General features: G+C 36.8%; 1 protein-coding gene across 2 annotated transcripts in view; it reads left to right on the top strand.

Annotated features, from left to right (window-relative positions):
* LOC116560598 overlaps positions 1–22,172 on the top strand; it is a 582,130-nt gene that overhangs the window by 544,063 nt on the left and 15,895 nt on the right. For both annotated transcript variants that reach the window (XM_032292066.1, XM_032292065.1), the window contains one exon: positions 10,469–10,548. In XM_032292066.1, the coding sequence (XP_032147957.1) occupies positions 10,469–10,548 (80 nt within the window). The remainder of the gene's footprint in view (positions 1–10,468; positions 10,549–22,172) is intronic.

Genomic DNA, 22,172 nt, shown 5'->3' with positions numbered 1-22,172 from the left:
TTTTTCTTCCTAGGTGACATCCTAGTACCTTATGGTGGGGAGAAGGAAAGAATCTAATCTTTCCAATTATCAGGGGAAAAAAAAAGGATTGTTATTATATTTCAATAATTTCTTTTCCTTTTTCTTTTCTTTTTTTAGCAATAAGGTCTCACTCTGTTGACCAGGCTGGAGTATAGTGGCACCATCAAAGCTCACTGCACCCTCAACCCCCTGTCCCTCTTCAGCCTTCTGAGAAATTAGGACTACAGGCACATGACACCATGCACAGTCAATTTTTTAATATAATTTTTTCACAGACACAGGGTCTTGCTATGTTGCCCCAGCTAAACTTGAATTCCTGGCCTCAAGAAGTCCTCCCAAAGTAACTGAGATTTTAGGTGTTGGTCACCACACTTAGACTATTTCTATATTATATCAATTTAACATAAATTTATGATTTGGAGCCTAAATTATCATCTCCTTGCATTGACATTATTATCAGTTGATAGTATTAAGATGCTTTTGCAGCAAGTAACGTAAAATACTATTTATATGACTTAGGCAAAGAGACACTTCTTTTCCTCATGTATTAAGGAGCTCAAAAATAGGCAGGCAGCTTGATGACACTGGTTCCATGACTCAATCATATTGGAGCTAATGTCAATTGAATTGTTCTTGGCCTTTTCCTGATGAGTCCACAATTATTGCCTCATCTCTTGAAATTGTGTACATGTCAAGGTGAGGAAGAAGGAAGGAGATTGAGATGCCAGCATTGCCCATTGCTTGTAATAAGAGAAGCAAAAACTTTCTCCCAATCTACCTCTGCAGCAGAATTTTTTTTCATCATTTCAGACAGACGGATGTTCACCTGGCCACCTCTAGTTGCAAGGGTAGAAGTGAAAATTAGAATTGTTTTTTATTTATCATGAAGATTGGCAAGGGAGAAAAATATTGGATTAGTTTAAGAACAATTTGTTTTATATTAATATTATCTAATTATTCTAATTATGAAAGAGTGATTCAGTTGATCAGTTACACACATCAGAAAGTGAGAATACTCTTCCCTGTCTACCTTTCAGAACCGTGTGAAGTTTAAATGAGATGATATACATAAAATTTCTCTATAAACTATTAAGAACTGAAAATAATTTAGATTGTCAGTGTTGATGTGTGAACAGGGATTCAAAGGTACTATGCAGTCACTCCCTTGTATCACGTCAATTTAGCCTTCCCATTTCCAGAAACTCAGCCTGCAGAACTATAAACACAGCTGTATATACTTTCTGACATACAGAAGTCTTACAATACTCACAGTAAGTGCAGAAAGAAAAGACAGTAATAAAAGCAATTAGAAATAAGTTACTATACAGGAATAAAGATAATGTAATATAATTTATAGTGGGCATCCTATGATAGAAAAACTTCTAGGAGAATCCAGAAATATTTCAAAATATAAAAGTGGAAAATTTCCCTGAAATTATGAAAAAGAGCTGATTAAGTAACTTTAAAGGTAGATGTTCCAGGAAAAAAAATGATAAAAATGTAGCCTGTTTAAAATATTAAACTTCCAGTAATTTTTAAGAAAATTTTTATTTTAATCATTTCTGCACACAATAAAAGCAAGTAAACTATTGCATTAAAAAATGAGGCTAACCTAAGTTCTCACCAAGCAACAGTTAGTTTCTGAAGACTGTAGAAAAATGTCTACAAAGTCCTGCTATTAAAAAAGTGTCACCATGGAATATTATGCAGCCATTAAAAATGATGAGTTCATGTCCTTTGTAGGGACATGGATGAACCTGGAAACTATCATTCTCAGCAAACTGACACAAGAACAGAAAATCAAATGCCACATGTTCTCACTCATAGGCGGGTGTTGAACAATGAGAACGCATGGACACAGGGAGGGGAGCACCACACACTGGGGTCTGTTGGGGGGAAATAGGGGAGGGACTGTGCGGGGTGGGGAGTTGGGGAGAGATAGCATGGGGAGAAATGCCAGATATAGGTGAAGGGGAGGAAGGCAGCAAATCACACTGCCATGTGTGTACCAATGCAACAATCTTGCATGTTCTTCACATGTACCCCAAAACCTAAAATGCAATTAAAAACAAAATTAAAAAAAAGTGTCACCCAAGACGCTCATAATCCAGGTATAAAAACTAAAACTAGATATTCTTAACTACGTAAGAAGTTGGGAAGTACATCTATGAGCCCATCTTGAAACAAAGAAATTTATGAAAGCGAGTACCAGGCAACAAAGAGAAGAATCAAAATAAATATCTCAAGAATGGAGAAATAATTTGTAGTGACTGTTTAGATAAATACAATACTCAGCTAATTTTGGAAATTCAGCTTTGAAGGCTGAGTTTAAATGCCATATACCTTGATGATGTAAAAATAATACAATGACAGTGGGAAATTTTTTTTTTTTTGTCTATTTCTAAGGGGAAGTCAAACCTTCCTAAATTTGGATCTCATTCTAAAAATATAACTTCAAATACCTATTATTTTGATGATATTTTATTTTTAGACTTAGATGTATATTTCTAAAATTGTAATACAGCATTAAAAATATTTAGTATTCAGAAAATTCTTCAGTTTGTCCACACAATTTAATTATGAAGATTGGTGCAAATGTCTTTACAGTTTTTGTTATTAAAGTAATGGAAAAATCTGCAATGACTTTTTCACCAACATATCCAACTAATTTAATAGTTTTTTAATTAAAAGAGCATATAGATTAGCATCTTATTTTAATAAAATAATTTTATATATGTGTGTACATGCCTATGCATATATATATATGAATATGTGTATTTTGTTGTAAACAGACTAATGTATCCCCAAAGATGTCACATCTTTATCTCCAGAATCTATAAATAAATTATATTACATGGCATAGGGGAATTAAGGTTGCAGATAGAATTATAGTTGCTGCTAATCAGCTAACTTTAAGTTAGATATTTTGGACTCTCTGGTCAGGCCCAATGTAATCACGACAGTCCTTAAAAATGGAAGAGGGAAGCAGAAGGTTAAAGTGATGCAACCTGAGAAGGTTTGAACTATCCTTGCTGGCTTTAAGGTCAGGAAAATAGCCACAAACTGAGGAAGGTGTGCAGCTGAAAGCACTGGATTTTCCCCTAAAGCTTCCAGGAAGGAAGCTGACATCTTGGTTTTAGCCTCCTCAATTTGTAGCCTATAGAACTATAAAATAACACATCCGTTTGTTTTAAGCCATTTAGTTTGTGGTGATTTGTTACAGCAGCAATAGGATATTAGTAGGTATTTCAGTATTTTTATATGCAAATAGACATACAAGAATGATGTCCATTAAAGGTAAGGATAGCTAGTTTAGAGTGGCAGGATTTAGACAATTTTAAACATGATTCCTGTGCATTTCTGCATGCTTTTAAAAATAAATTAACATATTTCTATTAGGAATTTACACAAAATGTATACATTTCTCCGAGAAGCTTAGTAGAAAAGACACCTGCTTTACTTCATTTAGAGTTTTCCAAATACATTCAAATGTAATTTAAAAGAGGCCAAATTCTTTACATCTTATTGAAATTTCAAGCAACACGTCTACACTGAATAATTTGTATCCAGTACTCTCCAAGTAATAAGTTTTATTCATGCTGATTACTTAAAAGTTTAGATGTGATAGATGTGTGGTACATTTAATTATCAGAGTCGGATACACTCACTGTATGGTAGAATAATCATATATCACAAAGGTATGTAGGTGTGTGTGTGAGAGGGAGAAAGACAGAGACAGAGAAAGACAGAGAGATCTAAGCTTAAGTAATTTATTCCCCAAGTTATCAATAAGAAAGGAGGAAGATTTTATGGCACCTAGCTAATGGTCAGTTTTTATAGCAATTGAGTAAATGGGACTAACAAGTGAATTTGTCAACTTTTATTTGAAGCTGTGGATATTAGGTAAATTCCACATAGTATTAGATAGAATATTAATTAAAAACCCAAAAGATAATCTATCCATACTGGAGAGAGTTTCCATAGGTCCTTTAATTGCCGTTTCTTCAAACATGATGCCTGTCCTTTGGAATTCATGCTGTTGTAGAAATAAACACAGGTGATTATAGTCTGATAAATGCGTGTATCTGCAAATGAAGACAAATCAGTTTTCTTTGGGTGCGGCGTTAAGGTTTAGCTCTACCATCTTTTAACACCTAGATAGGGATATGATTTGCATTTTTATTTAAGAAATAAAGTCAGGCCACGAGTGATGGCTCATGCCTATAATGCCAGTATTTTGGGAAGCCAAGGTGGGAGGATTGCTCGAGTCCAAATGTTCAAGACCAGCTTGCGCAATGTGGTGAAACCCCATTTCTACAAAAAATACAAAAATGAACTGGGTGGTATAACACATGCCTGTAGTCCCAGCTACATGGGTGGCTGACGTGGGAGAATCACAGAGCCCAGGGAGGTCAAGGCTTCAGTGAGCTGAGATTGCTCCATTGCACTCCAGACTGAATGACAAAGCTAGACCTTTTCTCAAAAATAAAAATAAAAGAAGTCAACAGGTAGTAAAAGTTGTAATTAATCACCTAATAGTATTTACCTAACTCTTTGGAAATTAATTTAAGGACAATAGGCCACTGGGGGAAATTAATGAATCTGGCAGAATTTTTGCTCCTCTGGAAAGGAGAGGGATGGTGGCTAGTAACACTTTTCTAAAACGAAAATATTTATCTCATAGCACTTTAACCTAAGGAAGAAATATATTGAATTGGCTGAATTTAGAAGTTGTTGTTTCTTTAAATACTTATTGCAAATAAGCAAATGGTACCTAGTGAAAAATTTTAAGTCAAGTTCCCTTTTTCTTGTGATGCCAGAAAAATTATTTACTTTCTCTTCTTCCTTCATTTCCACTCTTTTTTCTTTTCTCTCTTTTAAACATTTTAGTGGTAAGATGGTATATTGCTAGAGTTGTTGAAGTTAAGTAAAAACTGAACATGGGATACTTCTATTTTTGTAAAGAGTAAAAAAAAATAATAAATGCTTATGAAAATTGTTTTTTTCCTTGCTGAGTCCTATTATGTCTTTCTTCTTTGCTTTGACTCTTCTCATGCCCATTCCATCCTCAATTCTTGCAAGCAAATATAATTCTTAGATGTTCTTTTGGAAAAATACATATTCAAAGAAGAATATTTCTACTTTTTGTAGGTGCTTTTAATAGGTAGTGATATGGTTTGGTTGTGTCCCCATCCAAATCTCATCTTAAATTGTAGTTCCTCTAATCCCCACATGTTGTGGGAGAGACCAGGTGGAGATAATTGAATCATGGGAGCAATTTCCCCCATCCTGTTCTTGCGATAGTTAGTTCTCATAAGATCTCATGATTTTATAAGGGGCTTCCCCATTCGCTGGGCACTCATTCTCTATCCTGCTGTCCTGTGAAGAGGTGCCATCTGCCATGATTGTAAGTTTCCTGAGGCCTCCCTAGCTATGAGGAGCTGTAAGTCAATTAAACCTCTTTCCTTTATAAATTACCCAGTCTTGGCTATTTCTTCATAGCAGTGTGAGAACAAACTAATTCAGGTAGTTAAGTTTGACATCACATTTTCCAAAGTCTAAAAGGGATACTAACTTGCATGAAACACACATTTACAGGATTCAGAAAAAATGTAATGTGTAGAAGCTAAAAGGCTTGATTTTCTTGGTTGGGAAAATATATTTTATGCAATTCCAGAGTTGAAGTAAGGACCAATGAATTTCTCCATGATGTAATCACTGAGTTAAAAAATCAGGTGACTCTAGTCTTCAAATTCCCTTTTAGCACAGTAAGCTTTAATTTTTTTATGTCTTGGTTAGTAGATGAGACAATGTTTAAATGATCATTCATCATTTACCACATAAAAGAAAAGCTATTACCTGAAACTCATTTTTACAGTTGCAGGCAAACAGAAATAATCATTTTTAAAAACCTAGAGCTGTTTCTTGAAGGATGTCTTCATTTTTCATTATTTTACTTACTATTTACTTATATATAAGCCAGTTTTTGAGAGCTACACCCTGCAAGTCCTGGCTGTAAACAGTTTCTTCCAATTCTCTGCTACAATAAATGAGGAGAAAAAATTGGACTTTCTAGAAATCAAAGTTATATTTCGTTCAGACTCAAAGAATGAGGGCAAAGGCACAAAGCCAGCCATGGCAGTCCTGACTCCCATCATGGGCTAAGCTGTTTTTATGCTAGGTAGTTGGATGACTACTAAAGTGTCTGAGAATAAGTGCAACACTTATTCTTAGGATAGTCCTTGTTTCTTCAGACATTCCTAGAATTATCATTCCAGATATGTGGACTTAACTTTTGTAAAAATTTGCTACCTTTTTTATTAATAAAATGAAATTTGTTGGAATGAAGAAAACGGTAATAATACACACACTAGTTGGGCAGTGGTCTGCATGAAAATTGATAAGAACGACTTGACAAGACATAAAAAAAAATGATTAGAAGAGATATCCTAGTGATTGAGAAAGAGTGGAAAAGCTCTAGAGTCACCTAGAACTGGCCTCAAGTCTTTCCTCTGCTGTTAAGTAACAGTATGGATGCAAGCAGTGTTTCAAACTTTTTCTGGCCATATTCTTCTTATGGTCAGAAACACACACACACAAATAACATTTGTGTCAGAACAGATGTGAGCATGAAATAAAAATATATATAAGATGCCTACTAAATTGGCTATGTAATAGGAGCTCCATAAGTGTTAATTCACTCCTGATTTCCCAGACCCAATAACTGTCTTTGACTGTGTCAGAGCAACCTTCCCTACTATGGATATCCTTGGAATGTAATCCCAGACCAACTGTAATTCAGACATATACTAAACCAGGTGGAATATATATAACAGTCATCATTTTAGATTGATACCCCCTTCTCTTCTTCCCTCCTCTAAGAACAACTGTTGGGTTGCCAACTATGTATCAGGAACCATGCTGAATCCTTATATATTTCATTTCCTTCAGTTATTATAACTGCAATGAGTGGTAGATATTATTCCAAGTTACCACAGAGTGGACTAAAATTCTGAGAAATTGTGTAGCACAGAGTTAATCAGCTACTAGTTGACAATTCTGTATCTATATCTTTTCCCACTCCCCAGTGTACCTCCTTTTGAGTTCTGTGATGTCAGAGAGGTTTCTGAGATACGGTTTCCATAAATTGTTCTGAGTACCCACCATGACAAATGACTCAACACATGAGCAAAAATAAGAGTTTTATGATTACTCTTCAGCCAGTGGATAATGGCAACACCCACAGTTTTGAGTTGGTCCCTGCTTGCTGGTTGATGGCACTGCACTAGGTGTCAGGGATGCCATGACATAATATGCTAGGGAACGGGAGAACTGCCATCACTTATCAAATAGTCCATAGGGAGACGGTGGTGGGAGAAAAAACTACAACCAGGAAAAAGGGCTAAACTGAATGACACAGATACTGCAAGGCCAAGAATGTGGATATTGTTTTTAGTAATTTTCTTCCCCTGCTGTGCAGCTATATTTGTGTTCACTTTTCCACTACCTCTTTTGGGTTTCCAGGAAATATGACTAGGAGGACATGGCTGCCAAATGCACATCATTTATTAAAGCTTCTGTCCAGAACCCTAATATGCTCATGGTCTCTGACCAGCAGAGGCAGATAGTGTACAAACGACCAGGAGCCCTCAAATTCCTTTTCTTTGAAGTCTAGAACTGAATTAGGCTTAAACAGCCATCTCTTTTCTCAAGGTGTTCCTGTACCTCACAAAATACTCCAAATCCATAGCTTTCATCCAAGAAGAGAGGAAAGGATATAGTTACATTTAAAGATTTTTAAGCCTTTTACGTTCCCCTCCAAATGCTGAGGTTTTAGGCTTCCATAGTTTTCTTGTGAATTGTTAACAGACCCTTCCTCATGGGAAAGTAGGCATTTAATGGCCAATTAGGACCATTTAATTATAAAATACAGACAAAAAAAGGTTACACTTTTAGAATCTATTGCTGCAGAAAACAGAGAATGAGAAAAAAGTTACAACTAAAGTGGTAACTGAATTAATCTCTTCTCATACTGCTGATAACGACATACCAGAGACTTGGTAATTTAGAAAGAAAAAGAGGTTTAATGGACTCACAGTTCCACATGGCTGGGGAGGCCTCACAACCACAGCAGAAGGCAAGGAGGAACAAAGTCATATCTTACATGGTGGCAGGCAAGAAAGAATGAGAGCCAAGTGAAAAGGAAAATCCATTATAAACCCATCAGAGCTGGTGAGACTTATTCACTACCATGAGAACAGTACAGAGAAACTGACGCCATGATTCAATTATCTTCCACTGAGTCCTTCCCATAACACGTGAGAATTATGGGAACTACAATTCAAGTTGAGATTTGGGTAGGGACACAGCCAAACCATATCAATAACTTACATAAGCAACTTTGTATTTTTTTTTTTGCTTTTTTGTTTGTTCGTTTTTGAGACAAGGTCTCTCTCTGTTACCCAGGCTGGAGGGCACTGATGCAGTCTCGGCTCACTGCAGACTCAACCTCCCAGGCTCAAGTGATCCTCCCACCTCAGCCACCTGAGTAGCTGGGACTATGGGCGCTTCCCACCACACCTGGCTAGTTTTTGTATTTTTTGGTAGAGATGGGATTTTGCCATGTTGCCCAGGTTGAACTTTTTCATTATTGGAAGAACATCTGCATGTATTTGAAAAACAGATCGTGATACATCTTCTCAGGTACTTGTTTATTCAGCCTCCAGGCAATTCTTCATTTATTTAATGGAATCTATGGGCCCCTTGAAGTTGTTCTGTAGCATCTCTACAAAAGAAAGCCCTAGCCACAGATTGAGAATCCCTAATCTTTGTCATGAGAAGCTACACTCTTGGTAAAGAGAAGGATTTTGATGACATATACAAGGTGATGTCTCAGGGAGACTGACTGACAGATCATTGAAGACATAAGGGATTAACTGTAAGAAGATTGATGATTACCATATTCAACATATAAGATTTTGAGGTCCAAACCTAGGTAGTGGCAGTAGAAACAAGCATTAGTTGATAGATATGGAGAATATTTAAAGTTTTTAAACCTTTTAAAACCTGGATGCTAGAAGAAAATGAGACTCCAAAATCTTAAGTCCTAGTGTTTGGGAGATTGATGGTAGAAAACAGTTGGCTTTGGGAAAAAGATAAACTCAGTCTTAGCTGTCTTGAAATAATGGTGGTTTACTTGCCAGCATGTGTGTGCAGGGGAGGAAAATGTTAAATAGGCAATTAGAAATATGTGACTGAAGTTCAAAAGAGAGATCATGACTATGACTAGAGGTTTTGAAATCATTTCTGTAGAAGTGATTGAAACAGTAAGAAATCAGGAATGTGCTCTCCAAGATAAAGATTAAAGAGCTACCACAGTTGAAGATGGATCTAGAGTCAACCAGAATTAGCCAACATTTTCTGTAAAGAGCCAGAGAATAAACATTTCAGGCTTTGTGTTCTAAAGATCTCTGCTGCAACTAATCAACCATGTCATTGTATCCCAAAAGCAGCTGTAGACAATATTTAAATGAATTGGCATGGCTGCGTTCCAAGAAAAATCTATTTACAAAAATAGGTGTACAGCTGGATTTGGCCTGGAGACTTTAGTTTGCTGACTTCTAGTCTAGCAACTGAAGCTCTATGAGGGCAAGGATCATGTGTGCCTCATTCTCTGCAGTACTCCTAGCACCTAGCACAACACATGGTTTTCAGTAGAGTCTCAATAGACATTTGTTGAATTGATAAAGACTGTGGTGGAAGACTATGTCCATATTTAGGTTGTTGGAGCAACAAGGAAAACCAAGAGCATACTAAAAGTTATGAAGATAGTTAAGATCCTATGACATAGATAAAATTAAGAAAAGAATGTTTCAGCCAAAAAAAAAAAAGAGGTCTGGTAACAATGATGACTCAAAGAGATGATGAGGAATGAAGAGTTATAAAAAGTTACTTTTTTGACAATGAGTTGTAAGTCAGATATTTAGGTATAAAAGATCAGAATAAGAGACCACAGGAATGTTATCAAAGACAGATATATATATACACAAAATAACCTAGGGATTAGGATGGAAGTTGTTTTGTGGAATCTGCATGATTTAATAGTTACTTCCTTAACAGTTTTAAGTTTTTAATAAAAAAGATATAATTTCAAGCATAATTCAAAATCTGTGAATTAGATTCTTATAAATCTAACATCATGAATTTGTAAATTATTTGAGGGAGAATCACACTTGTTTTTGACATTATGTAAATAAAATAACAAGCTTGAGTAATTTTTAAATAGTTGTGTTGATATTTGTCAAGTATTATTTTAACTTTTCCCCCCTAAATTTATAAGCTTAACTTTTGTGAATTTCCAACTTCAGTTTATGAAGTTGATATCAAGCATTGGATTTAAATATTTTCTTTTTATTATTGGTTTCCAACATTTACTTTTTCCTTCCAGATTATCTCACACAGAGCTGTTGGAATTACTTCGTGATGATTTCAAAGAAAATTTTCTTCTCCAAACATTCTTATCCCAAGGTAAATTGATGGATTTCTAACGAATAAATTCTGGGAAAAAAACAGCAGCATTTTTATACTTCGATTCAGAGTATTTAATTCCTTCACTCTTAACTGTAGCCACCTGTCATTCTAAGTTTTACAGTCATTTTTAACAATGGAAAATTACTATTTTTTGTACAATGTCGATCACCTTTGTGTCATTTGATACCTAGTGTGTTTAGTTTGTTATGCCTATGCAAGTGAGAGAAAAACACCACCATAAACATGTCTAATCATGCCTTTGAAGCTTTTCTTGGAATAATTGGAGTGTGATGATGGAGCTGGGAGAAAGGAGGGGATGGAAATTGAGGAAAAGGGTCTCAGCCTGAATTTTCCAAATTGGCTATTTATCTGGTTAATTCTTCATCTTTCCTCATCACCATGTCTGAATTGAGAAAATCTTCCTAATGATAATAAACTATGTCAAGAACAGATGGCTGATTTGATGTGATGAAAATAGCTATGTCAATTGAGGGTATTTTTTTCCTCACCCGTTTTGCTTTTCATCACTCTGGGGTTGGTGGTTCATGTATTTTTTTTTTTCTTTTACAGAATATGCCCTCAGTCCAATATAATGTGGTGAATCTCTCCCCAAAAGCAGTTTGGGTCCTTTTCTCTGAAAGAAAGAATGAAGAAGTGGCTTGATTTTTTTTGAAGTGATTATCACCTTTCCTGCCTTTTCAGCTTTAGTTAAGTTACTTTTGGAAGGATCAGTTTACAACAAATGTTTAGTGTCAGGAATTTTACAGTTTCATAGGCCCTGACAGCTTGGCATGAAAAGAGGTGGCATTATGTCAATTTTAAATGAGTATGCCATTTACATACTAATTAAACTTTGCACTAGTGGGGTGAAAGAATGTCATTTTGAGCACCCCAGTTATTCTGTTTATATCATTGTTGTCTACTTAAACCATCTATTGTTTGGCATGTCACAGCCTCATCCCCTAAATGCCATTTCTTAACCTCACACTACTTAAAAAATATTACCCCACTGCTTGACAAATGACACAGAATCAGTAGATCTAAAAGCAAAGGGGATTCCTTGAATCACCTTGCATCATTGTAGCACCTAGTTTGATGATGATGCTAGTAACAGCTTTTCTTAATTACTCCTAAATGTCAGGCATTTTGCTAAACTATTTTTAACATCTTAATTCACTTAATTTTTAAAATAAGGTGGGAATGCTTATTACAACCTTTTTGCACATGGAGAAATTGGGGTTGCACAGGGTGTGGGTGAACTCTTATTCACCTTACTGTGTTGCCTTCTGCTTTGCTGTGTCCATTGATCCACAGAGTGTCCCACTGTGGTCAGATGTCAATAGGGTTACCAAAAATATACAAACCATACAAATTTTACTTACTGTCTCAACTCATTTACTTCAGAGAGAAAGTGATGAACATTAAAGAGCATTTGCATATTACATGATGTATTATTCATTGGTTACACCATTAATATATCACTAATACAGGTTCATATAACATACATACTTCCCATCACTTTTCAGTTGCATCTTATCAGTTGCAGTCTTCCCTGGTCTGTCGATGATGTCTTCACATAGAATTCCACATGTTCTCTGTGAACTTGATTCAGGAATACTGATAGTGTCTGTTAGCTTATAAAATGAAAAGTGGTTAATAGTATATTGGGCTATTTTATCCTATTTTATCCTCTTGATTCACATCCACAAAAGGTGATTTATTGGATTTGGTTAAGGATATTTTTTTCTCACTGGATAAGGAGCATAATCAACATTATATCACACCTGTGTGGGAGTTGGCTTAACAAGATTGGCAGTGACAGGAGTAAGATCAGAACTTTTCCTGGCTGGGCGTGGTGGGAGGAACCCACCATCCTTCTGGGTATTTATACACCAGTGCTGAGAGCCCAGAGTTGGCATTTCTTGGCATTGTCAACAGAGTGCTGGTCTGCACTTCTTTCTTTTTTAAAAAATGACAGAAACAGAAAGCCTAGATAGTTGACATTGAAATAACTTGCCAAGAGAGGGTTGAACATATGATCCCTTTATAGCTTTTTCCTGACTATTTTCTGCAATCTTCAAGGTTGAAATAATTCCATGATAGAGTCAAAATCCAGGGGAAGAAAAGGAAGAAAATATACTTTAGCTCTCCATAATTCCAACTACCATATCGCATTTCATGAAATGTGACACAGTTTTGCTCCACAGGCTTGCCAAGGGGAAAAAATATATATCTAAATTTTAAGCTGATAACTCGAATGGTTCCAGAGATATCAACTTGTGAAAAGTCACAATTTTGCATTGTGCTGAAAAGCCACCTTACAATACAGGGACTACCATCACACTTTAATATCCAGCAGAGTCCCCCGCTGTGCTTTGTCAGTCAGTAGCAACATCCAAGTCTTCCTGTAAAAGTAATTCACACTTTTTTCACAACACTGTTGCTTTAATTACCACTGAACTCTGCTGATGCTCAGGCAGGCCTGGCAGGACCAAGGGAGGGTCAGAGCCACAAAAGAAGCAAACAGCTTTTTTCCCTCCTTACCTTATTATTAACAAACCATCTTTGATGGAAATGTTCCTAGTTCTGAGGCCTAGACTTAACTCTGGGCCCCCTTGGTGTATTCATTATCAAAAGAGACTCACAGATGCCATTCTGAGAGAGAAATACAGAGAGAGAGAGAGAGAGAGAGAGAGAGAGAGAGAGAAACAGTACATACAATCCTAATGAGAAATTAAAATTTTGGCAAAAAACAAATTTAGCAATTCAAAATTGGCAAAAAATGATTATGCTTCTTATATAGCTTTCCTTTTCTTCAAATTAACTTACATTTCATACTGTGTAGTTTTGATGGATGAACATCAATGTATCTATTTATTTATTGTGGATCTTTTTTCAGGATTAGTTGACACAATAAATTATATATCAAAGGGAAACCATAGAACTGCCAAAATCTACCAGTGCATAAAAGTGATACAAAAAGCCTATGGTTTATAAATAATATGACAGCAATATTATAACATCTTGTGTGCATAAGGCACCTTTCAATCCATATCACGTAATGTTTCTCCCCTGAAACTGTTCCTGTGAAAAGAACTTCTGAAGTCCACACAAAATAGGAAGGTGCCTATCAGGAGCATCATATATACTTTCGCGGAAGAATTAAATAAGGTTGTGAACTTAGGGAAATAAACTGAAGGACTGCTAAGCTTTCTCCTAACTCTAAATTCCACATTTTAAAAAATTATAATTTAAATTTATGCTACAGGCTTGCCTGTGCATCTTCAAGTACTTAATGCTGCCATTATTTACTGTTTACTGATTTATAATCTGACTTACCACAATGTATAGCATTTAGCTGAAAAGTGTGGTGCTGTGATAAGTTAATTAATATAAGTGAAATAATCATCAGATTCTATTGCAGACTTTTTAATTCATATTCTGAGACCCCTATGATTTGGTTCTAACCTTTTCTTACAGACATCTTTATTTCCATCTGTGTAGATCCTACACCTCTGAGGTTTCAAAATCTGATTGATCATCAAAATGTCCTGGGGGAGGGGAATTTAATAAATTAGAATACTCTAGAAGTAGGGTGTAGAATCTGTAGCTCTAAAGGGGCCTTGGAATTTCAGATACCATACTAGGATTGATCCATTTCTTGAATCAAACTTTTATTTTCTTACTTTCAGTGCTTGTCTCTCAGCATCTTTAGAAACTTTGCTAACCTTTCCAGTCTTAGTTCTAATACCCCACACCCCATGCAACATCAGCATTTACTGATTTCTTCAGCCAGTAGTAGCCTCTGCCTTCTCAAAACCCTGATAGTACTAAATACCTTCCCTAAGACTTAAACCTTCTATCCTAAGGTGCCATTTTCTATATTTTCTTTCTCTTTTCTCACATATTTATCTATAAATGTAAGTTCCTTCAGGGTACACGTTAAAACGTTCTGTCTTGAAACCACATTGTGTAAAAAGATGCACTCTATGCATCTGTGTAATGAATGCCTGAATTTCATCTTCTATCGCATGAAAGACTGCATATGAAGTTAAAATGACTAACTCATGTTCATATCTTCATCCCTTGTGTGACATTGACACAGTGCGGCAGGCTGAATTTTCCAAAGATGGTGACACTGATATATATTCTATCCCACATGTTCTTAAAATGTTGGCAAAAGTGTTGAGAATCCTCCATTGAGAGTGGTGTTTATTTCTTTAGCTGTAAACCTGGGCGAATTTTTATAACTGACTCAACCAAAAATCATGTGGAGGAAGTGCCCCTTAGTGACTTCAGGGGCTAGATTACAAAACTAATAACACAGCCTTCTCCTACATTTCTCCCTTGGGGGTCAGACCTTTAGAGCCCAGAACTGACATGTAACAAGTCTGGCTACCTTGGAGCCTCCTTGCTGGAGAGACCACACAAAGTGATAAGGGAGGTCCAATGCTTCTGGTACCCAGCAATTTGGTTAAGACCCCAAACATCATGGAGCAGAGAGAAGCCATCCCAACTCCGCCCTAACTGTTAATGCACTGGATCCATGAACACGACAGGTGACCATTTTATGTCACTACATTTTGCATTAATTAGTTATGCAGAAGTAGTAATCGGTACACACAACTTTAGTCACTAGAGACCCAAAATAAGCAAGATAAACAATGTATCTGCTCTTATGCAGCTTATAGTCTATGCTAAAAAAAAGTAAGATAGAAACCTTTCACCTTGTTAATTAAAACTGTTCTATTTTTTAAATGCTTTTATGGAGGTATAATTGACATACAATAAACTACACATATTTAAAGTATACAATTTGATAAATCTTTACACATTTACGCACCTGTGAAACCATTACCACAGTCATGAAAATGAAGATATCCATTATCCAAAGAGACTCCCCCATCCCTTTGCAATCCTTCGCCACACCCATGCAGCCACTGTGCTGCTTCCTGTCACTCTGAAGTTATTTGCATTTTCGAGAATTTTATATGATTTGAAATCATGTGATATGTACTCATTCGCTTTTTTTACTCCACATGATTATTTTGAGATTCATCTATTTGTTGCAGATATCAATAGTTATTCCTTTTTATTACTGAGCATTTTTCCATTGTATGGATATACCACATTTTATTTACCCATTTGAATTGTTTCCGATTTTTAGCTATTGCAGATATAACTGCTGCTCTGTACACCACATACAAATCTTTATATGGATATGCACTTTTGTTTTTCTTGAGTAAATACCTAGGAGAAGAATGGCTTTCCCCCTGCACTGTAGCCCAAAATTTCTCTCAAGGAAGTAAAGTGAGACAATCTTAGGGCTTACCTGACTTGTTTCCCGCTAATAAGATATCACTCTCTTTTGTCACTTAATGTCCAGTGGTCTGAAAACTGTAGGTCTGTGTGAGTGTGTATTCATATAATGTACATGTATGTGTGTATATGAATATATGAATATGAACGCATACATTCATATATTCTCTCTCCCTTTTAGTTGTTCATGTGGGAAGGTAAATATAGTCCCTATTACTCCACCTTGGTATTTTATCATTTTTTTAACTCCCTCTAGGTTAAGGTCTTATTAAGAGGCAGAAAAATATCTGCCTCCTTTTTGTGTCTTCCAGAAATATGCTTTACATTTGCAAATGGACATTAGTGTCATTAAGTAGAAGGCTTCTGAAGTCACAAGATCACAATGCCTGGTTTTGACTCAGGATTCTGCTACTTATTAGCAATAAAATGTTGAGAAGTTACTGAATTTCTCCAAGCCTCAGTCTTCTCATCTTTAAAATGACATTGATAGCAGCAAGAGTAGTAATAATACTCATTTCATAAGACTGGTAGAAGGTTAGAAGAGAACTCGTGAAAAATACCAAGCCCAGTGTCTGGAACATCATAAGCTTTCAATAAAATGCTACTGATTTTTATTGGTTTAATTTTAGGAGCAGCTATCTGCACAATAGAAATTGTGTCAAGTCCTTGGATTAGAAAAAAAAAAAAAACACGGCAAATAGCTATAATACCGTTGTATGAAATACTTAGTAATAAAGGTGGTTTCTACACATTCTGAATAAAGTCTCTGGGTTTCATTCCCTTTTCCAAATCCCATCACTAGAGAATTGACATTCTGCAACCTTTACACACAAAAGCTTCAAGAAATTCAGTCAAATCATGTCAGGGATCTGGGAAAAGAACTTAAAGTTCGGTCAACAGAAATGATCCTCTCAGAGAAACTTGTTCTATCCACTAGGGCTGAAGAAGCGTAGATGTGATGTGGAGCCTAATGCACTTTGTAGAGTGAGTTTGCAGAGGGAAGCTCTCTGTTTTGAAAAGAGAGAGAGTTTTCTGATTAAGTGAGCTCTATAGCTGGGAAAGTAGACTGAGGCAGAGAACTAACTAGCTACTAGGGTTCAGTTTGCTGATGCATTTAACTTTTAATTAAGACAATATTGAATATCTAGTTAAGCTCTGTGTGTGCGTGCATGTGTGTATGTATTTGTGCAGGCAGTGGAGAAATCAGGTGAAGGGGGTTTCAAAATTTTTCCTTTGCTTTATGGCAATTTGAATCTCTGTGCAGACAGTGGACTGAATGAGAGTTTAAAATAAACTTTTAGCTGCTCAAAAATGTAAAAGATGAACATTCAAAATCCTAGCTCCTCTTTAGGGACTCTTATTAGTGATTTAACCTGCCTGCAAGGCTTCCATGTGCCTCAGTGTGGATGGGACCACCTAAGGAGGCTGTGTAATGTTATGGGCCAAGTGGAGCCCCAAAGAGGAGCTTTGGTGTCAAAACAGGATCTATGGATTGTAAAAAGGCATTTAGACTTTTTTTTTTTTTTAGACAGAGTCTCACTCTGTTGCCCAGGCTGGAGTGCAGTGGAGCAATCTTGACTCGCTGCAAACTTCATCTTCCGGGTTCAAGCGATTCTCCTGCCTCAGCCTCCTGAGTAGCTGGGATTACAGGCACACGCCACCACGCCCAGCTAATTTTTGTATTTGCAGTAGAGACGGGGTTTCACCATGTTGGTCAGGCTGGTCTCAAACTTCTGACTTCAGGATTCACCCATCTCAGCCTCACAGAGTGCTGGGATTACAGGTGTGAGTCACTGTGCGCAACCCAGAAAGGCATTTTTTTTTATACTACTCTGTGCAATACTGTTTTACAGTTAGGCAAAAGCTGTCCCTGCCTTGAGCCCTGTGCTTTGCTGGGCCCATTTTTTGGTTTTTTGTTTGTTTGTTTGTTTTTTCTCTTCTGACCTTTTTCAGTCCTCCTTAAGGGGTCAGGTATCCAAAGAACCAACAGACTTTTTCACCTGAATCCTGGACACTTGCCCACTTGTAGGTCATGCTCTAAATATAATAGATCCCCAAATTCCCTGCGTATATGGCCCCAACCCCACTGTAAGGCCTGTGTAGGTCTATCTTCTTAGGAATGGACTTTACCAATGGCCTCTGTTCCCCTGAACCCTGGTGCAAACTGACCATGGAGATGTGGAAAAATGGATCCATGCATGTGAGGACCCTCAGAGTGAAAGGATGGGAAAAACTGCAGGCAGGTGGGAGGCTGAGGTTAGGTTTCCCTCTTCTGCCAGTTCCAGCATCAAACTTCAAGGACCCCAAAGATTCTAAGTTGAAACCTAGACTCCCAGGTTAATATTACAGTTTATTAATCAAGACAGGAGGCTAGACCTTATCTTAGTCAACAGTTTGCTTGCTTGATTTGTAATGAAAATATGTCAACCTATATTTATGTGGACCTCCCTTTGTATTCTTTCTCCAGACCGTTTGAATGTTAAGGGTAATCCTTACTTTGACTTTATCCCAAGTAGATTCTTCCTTCTCTCTCTTGCCTATCTCTTTCATGTACAACAAAAATATAAAACAGGAGTCAGATGGATAAAGCATTGATGAATCAGGTAAATTCTTTTGTCCTAAGGTGTTACTTTATGAAATACTATGTAATCGCCACTTTTGCAGTCTTCAAAGACAATGTAATGAAAAGCAACCTGCGTGTTCCTTCTTGGAATCTTCAGAAGAGACAGTCAGCAATGTGTTCCTTAAGTCTGGGAATCTCTGGGTCTCTAGTTATTCTTAGTGTATCCTTTACCTTCCTCACAAACTCTTTAAAATTCTCAGGCTGCTCTGTGGGTGCATTTTTGATATGCTGCTCAGAAGCATCACGTGATCTTAACAAATTCTATCACTAAATTATCCAGATGTGGTGGTACACACCTGTGGTCACAGCTACTTGGGAGGCTGAGGTGGGAGAATCGCTTGAGCCCAGGAGGTTGAGGCTGCAGTGAGCTGTGATTGAGCCACTGCACCCTAGCCTGGGTGACAGAGTAAGACTCTGTCTCAACAACAACAAAAATTATATCACTCTTTTCCTTATTTCCTCTCTATTAAAGTCCTGGTGATCTTGTTACCCTTGATATTATACCTGCCATCAACATCTGGTAAGAGGGAGAGTTTCTCCCCAGAAATATTGGCTTTCTCCTTTTCAACCTTGTTAGCACTTACTCTTTCTTCAACTTGCAGCTTAAGATTTATCTCTCGATGAACACCTCTATAAGGTCATAGGAAAAAAGTAAGTGTGGAATCATATAGAGCTGGATTCAATTCAATACTTGTTACTTACTATGCCATCTTGCACAAGTCACTCAAACTTTCTGAGACTTGGTCAATCAGTAAATGGGAATTAGGCAACTGTTTCCAAATTCTATTGGGAGGATTAGATGATATCATTGATGGAAATCATCTGGTATGTTTTTTGATAGGTCTCATCTTGTGTTTACTCCCTGGGTCAACACAAGTACTTTTTCCTGTATGTGTCCATCACACCTATCACAAACCCCAGATAGCTGGAACAGTAACATAAGGACACCAGGCCATAAAAATAATCTAATGCATTTGAGCAAGAGTTACCAGTTTTATGCAGCTGGATTTTAGAGTATAGTCAGAAAATGTGCTACTGAGGTGGGCTAAAACCAAGCTGGGAAAGGCATTTTACATTAAATGAAGAAATCTGACCTATTGTTATGTCTTAGAATTGCTGGAGTAGATATGTGAGCTTTCTGTTGTCTTTAGATAAAACATAATTAAACATCTTTAAGCACCTCAGCTTAATGTACACAGAGTGGTGACACGTTGCCAAAAAAAGCTTTGGGACTTTGTTTCCTACAACTATGCGACAGCTTAGTAACCAAAGCATGCTTGCTATTACATCAGTGATAGGTTCTGAATAAATTAGCTACGTCCAACATGGCATGATGCTTTGGATCATGCACGTGAGACTATCATATTCGTAATTATCATTTTCCCCCAAACTAGACAAACTGTTTTATAGGATTTTTCTTAATGCTTGTGTTTCAAAATGAAATTCCTACCAATTTGGGATACTAATGATTTAGCCATGTACCAAGTTGGAGTTTCTCCAGTGTGCATGTGCTCCTTATGAAAATGAAGAAGGCAAGCTGCCAATCAAAAGACTAGTTGCAGGTTGCAGGCAAAGACCAGATTGGTGATAATTGCTGGCATGGTGCCTAGTACAGTGTCCCATACACAAACATGCTCAGAAAATGCTACTGGGTCCAGTCAAGGCTTCCATATTCCAACTAAGAGCCCTCCCTTGAAGACATAACATTTGTTCAACCTAGAGTTGGAAGAAAGGCAGCAGTATGGACAATCTCCAATTAGCCAGAAGATTTTAATCTACTTTGCAGAACTAATCGAATGGTTGTGCTTCCCCAGTGTTCACGTGAATTGTGCCCTAGCTGGAAGTTAACAGACTACACAATAGTAGCAGCAATTAAGTGAATGTAAATGAATGTGATAGGCTAATTCTCACAAGGAGAACATCAATGTGTCAGTGTCAATGCACTGGTGCCTGGAATAAAGAAGGAATTGACGGGGATTAAGAAGGTAGCAATGAAGAAGATGCAGCAATCTTGTAAGGCACATATTCCTCAACTAGATTAGTTTGGAAATTCTTTAGATATCAGCAGGAGGAATAAAAATAAGTAATGATAGCAGTTCTCTTCTACATATCCTCTTGTGGGAGGAAAAGAAAGAAAATACCATACTTTCACATAAATACATTCAAGGTATTATACCTTATGGTGTACCTTAACTATGAAATAGATTGCTGAATATGGAATAGAGTAAAACACAAATCTACTTACAATGAGGAGAAGGACATTTTCATGACCTGAGAAGCTGAGAATTCAAAAGAGGACAAACTTCCGTGGCCTTTTTCATATTTGGAAATGGGAACTGATTGACAGAATAAGGCTATAAAAGCTTATTGCTGCTGGGTTTCAGCAGAGTCTAGAAAGACAGAAGAAATTATGGCACAATAGGAAAACTTGAGTTTTTGCTTAAGTTCTTTCCTTCAGCACTTTGATACTTTGGGGAAATCTCAACATCTGTAGACTAGGGTATGAGACTTAGAGAGAATGTGAAATCTGTAAAGATTATTTTACATGCTGACCCAGAAAATTCCTTTTTATTAAAGCATCTGAGAATATTACCTGATTTCAGTTTTAGCTGTTTTGAAAGAAAAGAATCTTATGAATGCAATGGGTTCAGCCTGACACCCTGCCTTCTGTTTTTCAGAGCATCCCAAAGTTCTTCTGGAATGCATTGGGTAAGGGAGAAAGTTTTGTGTCAAGTTTTTGGGTAGGGGTGAGCCAAAATCTACCTTTCCTCATAAATTTGCAGAGGACATCCCTGAGTGTATTGGCTCTCTAGTCCATGCTGAACTTATCATAAATGGGCCTGATTACTATCATAACACATTACCTGTCAAAAATCAAAGGATGGAAGAAGAGAGTAAATCAGATGCATAAAGAAAGAAAGGCAATCATAATATCATAATACACTGTATGGTATAGAAAGTATTTTATTGAAGAACAGTTTCCCAATGGGCAACTGAGACATTAGAGTAAACCAAGGAAAATTAATCAAGATTAATAGATTGGTAGAATAAGAGAATGAAAAAATCCCATCTATTCTCTGGAAAAGAAAAGTAGGTACATACAGAGTCTTTTTTAGAGTATGTTCAGATGATTTACAAAAGCATATTCAGAGAAATAAAAGTATTGTGTGAATGTGAAGACTAGTGAGAGCCCAAATTATTGATCATCATACCAACATGTTATATAAGCCATTACTGAAACGAAACTATACATGAATAAATGGAATGCACAGTTTTGGCTCTTCACCTTTCTATAACTTTTTAAAATTGTTTAACCGAAGCCCTATAAGTTTTTGTTTATGCCAAGATCAAGCCTATGATTTTGGCGACTTATATAAATAAATTTTATCAGGAAAAGGTTGAACACAAATGATTGAATTGTAAGAAGGAAATCTAAATCTAAGTTCGGTTAAATTAGTTGTATTGATGCAGGATCTTTCTTGGTCACTTTGCCAGCCTGAGATTTTTGGCCGGTAATGCCCCTGCCCAGGCCTCGCTTGGCCCCAGGCCTACCACAAGATGTGTACCACCCACTCGGCCTGAGGCTGCAACTGGCTTGCACACTGGCTCAGCCCACAGCTGGCTCAGACATGCCCCAGCCCACCTGTGTTATAGCTCATACCCTTGTTCTTTTGGCGGT

This window comes from Sapajus apella, unplaced genomic scaffold (assembly GCF_009761245.1).
Source record: "Sapajus apella isolate SASKATOON/1434 unplaced genomic scaffold, GSC_monkey_1.0 scaffold26, whole genome shotgun sequence".
Lineage (NCBI taxonomy): Eukaryota > Metazoa > Chordata > Mammalia > Primates > Cebidae > Sapajus > Sapajus apella.
The sequence above is the reverse complement of the archived record's forward strand: the minus strand, read 5'-3'. Positions and strand labels throughout refer to the sequence as shown.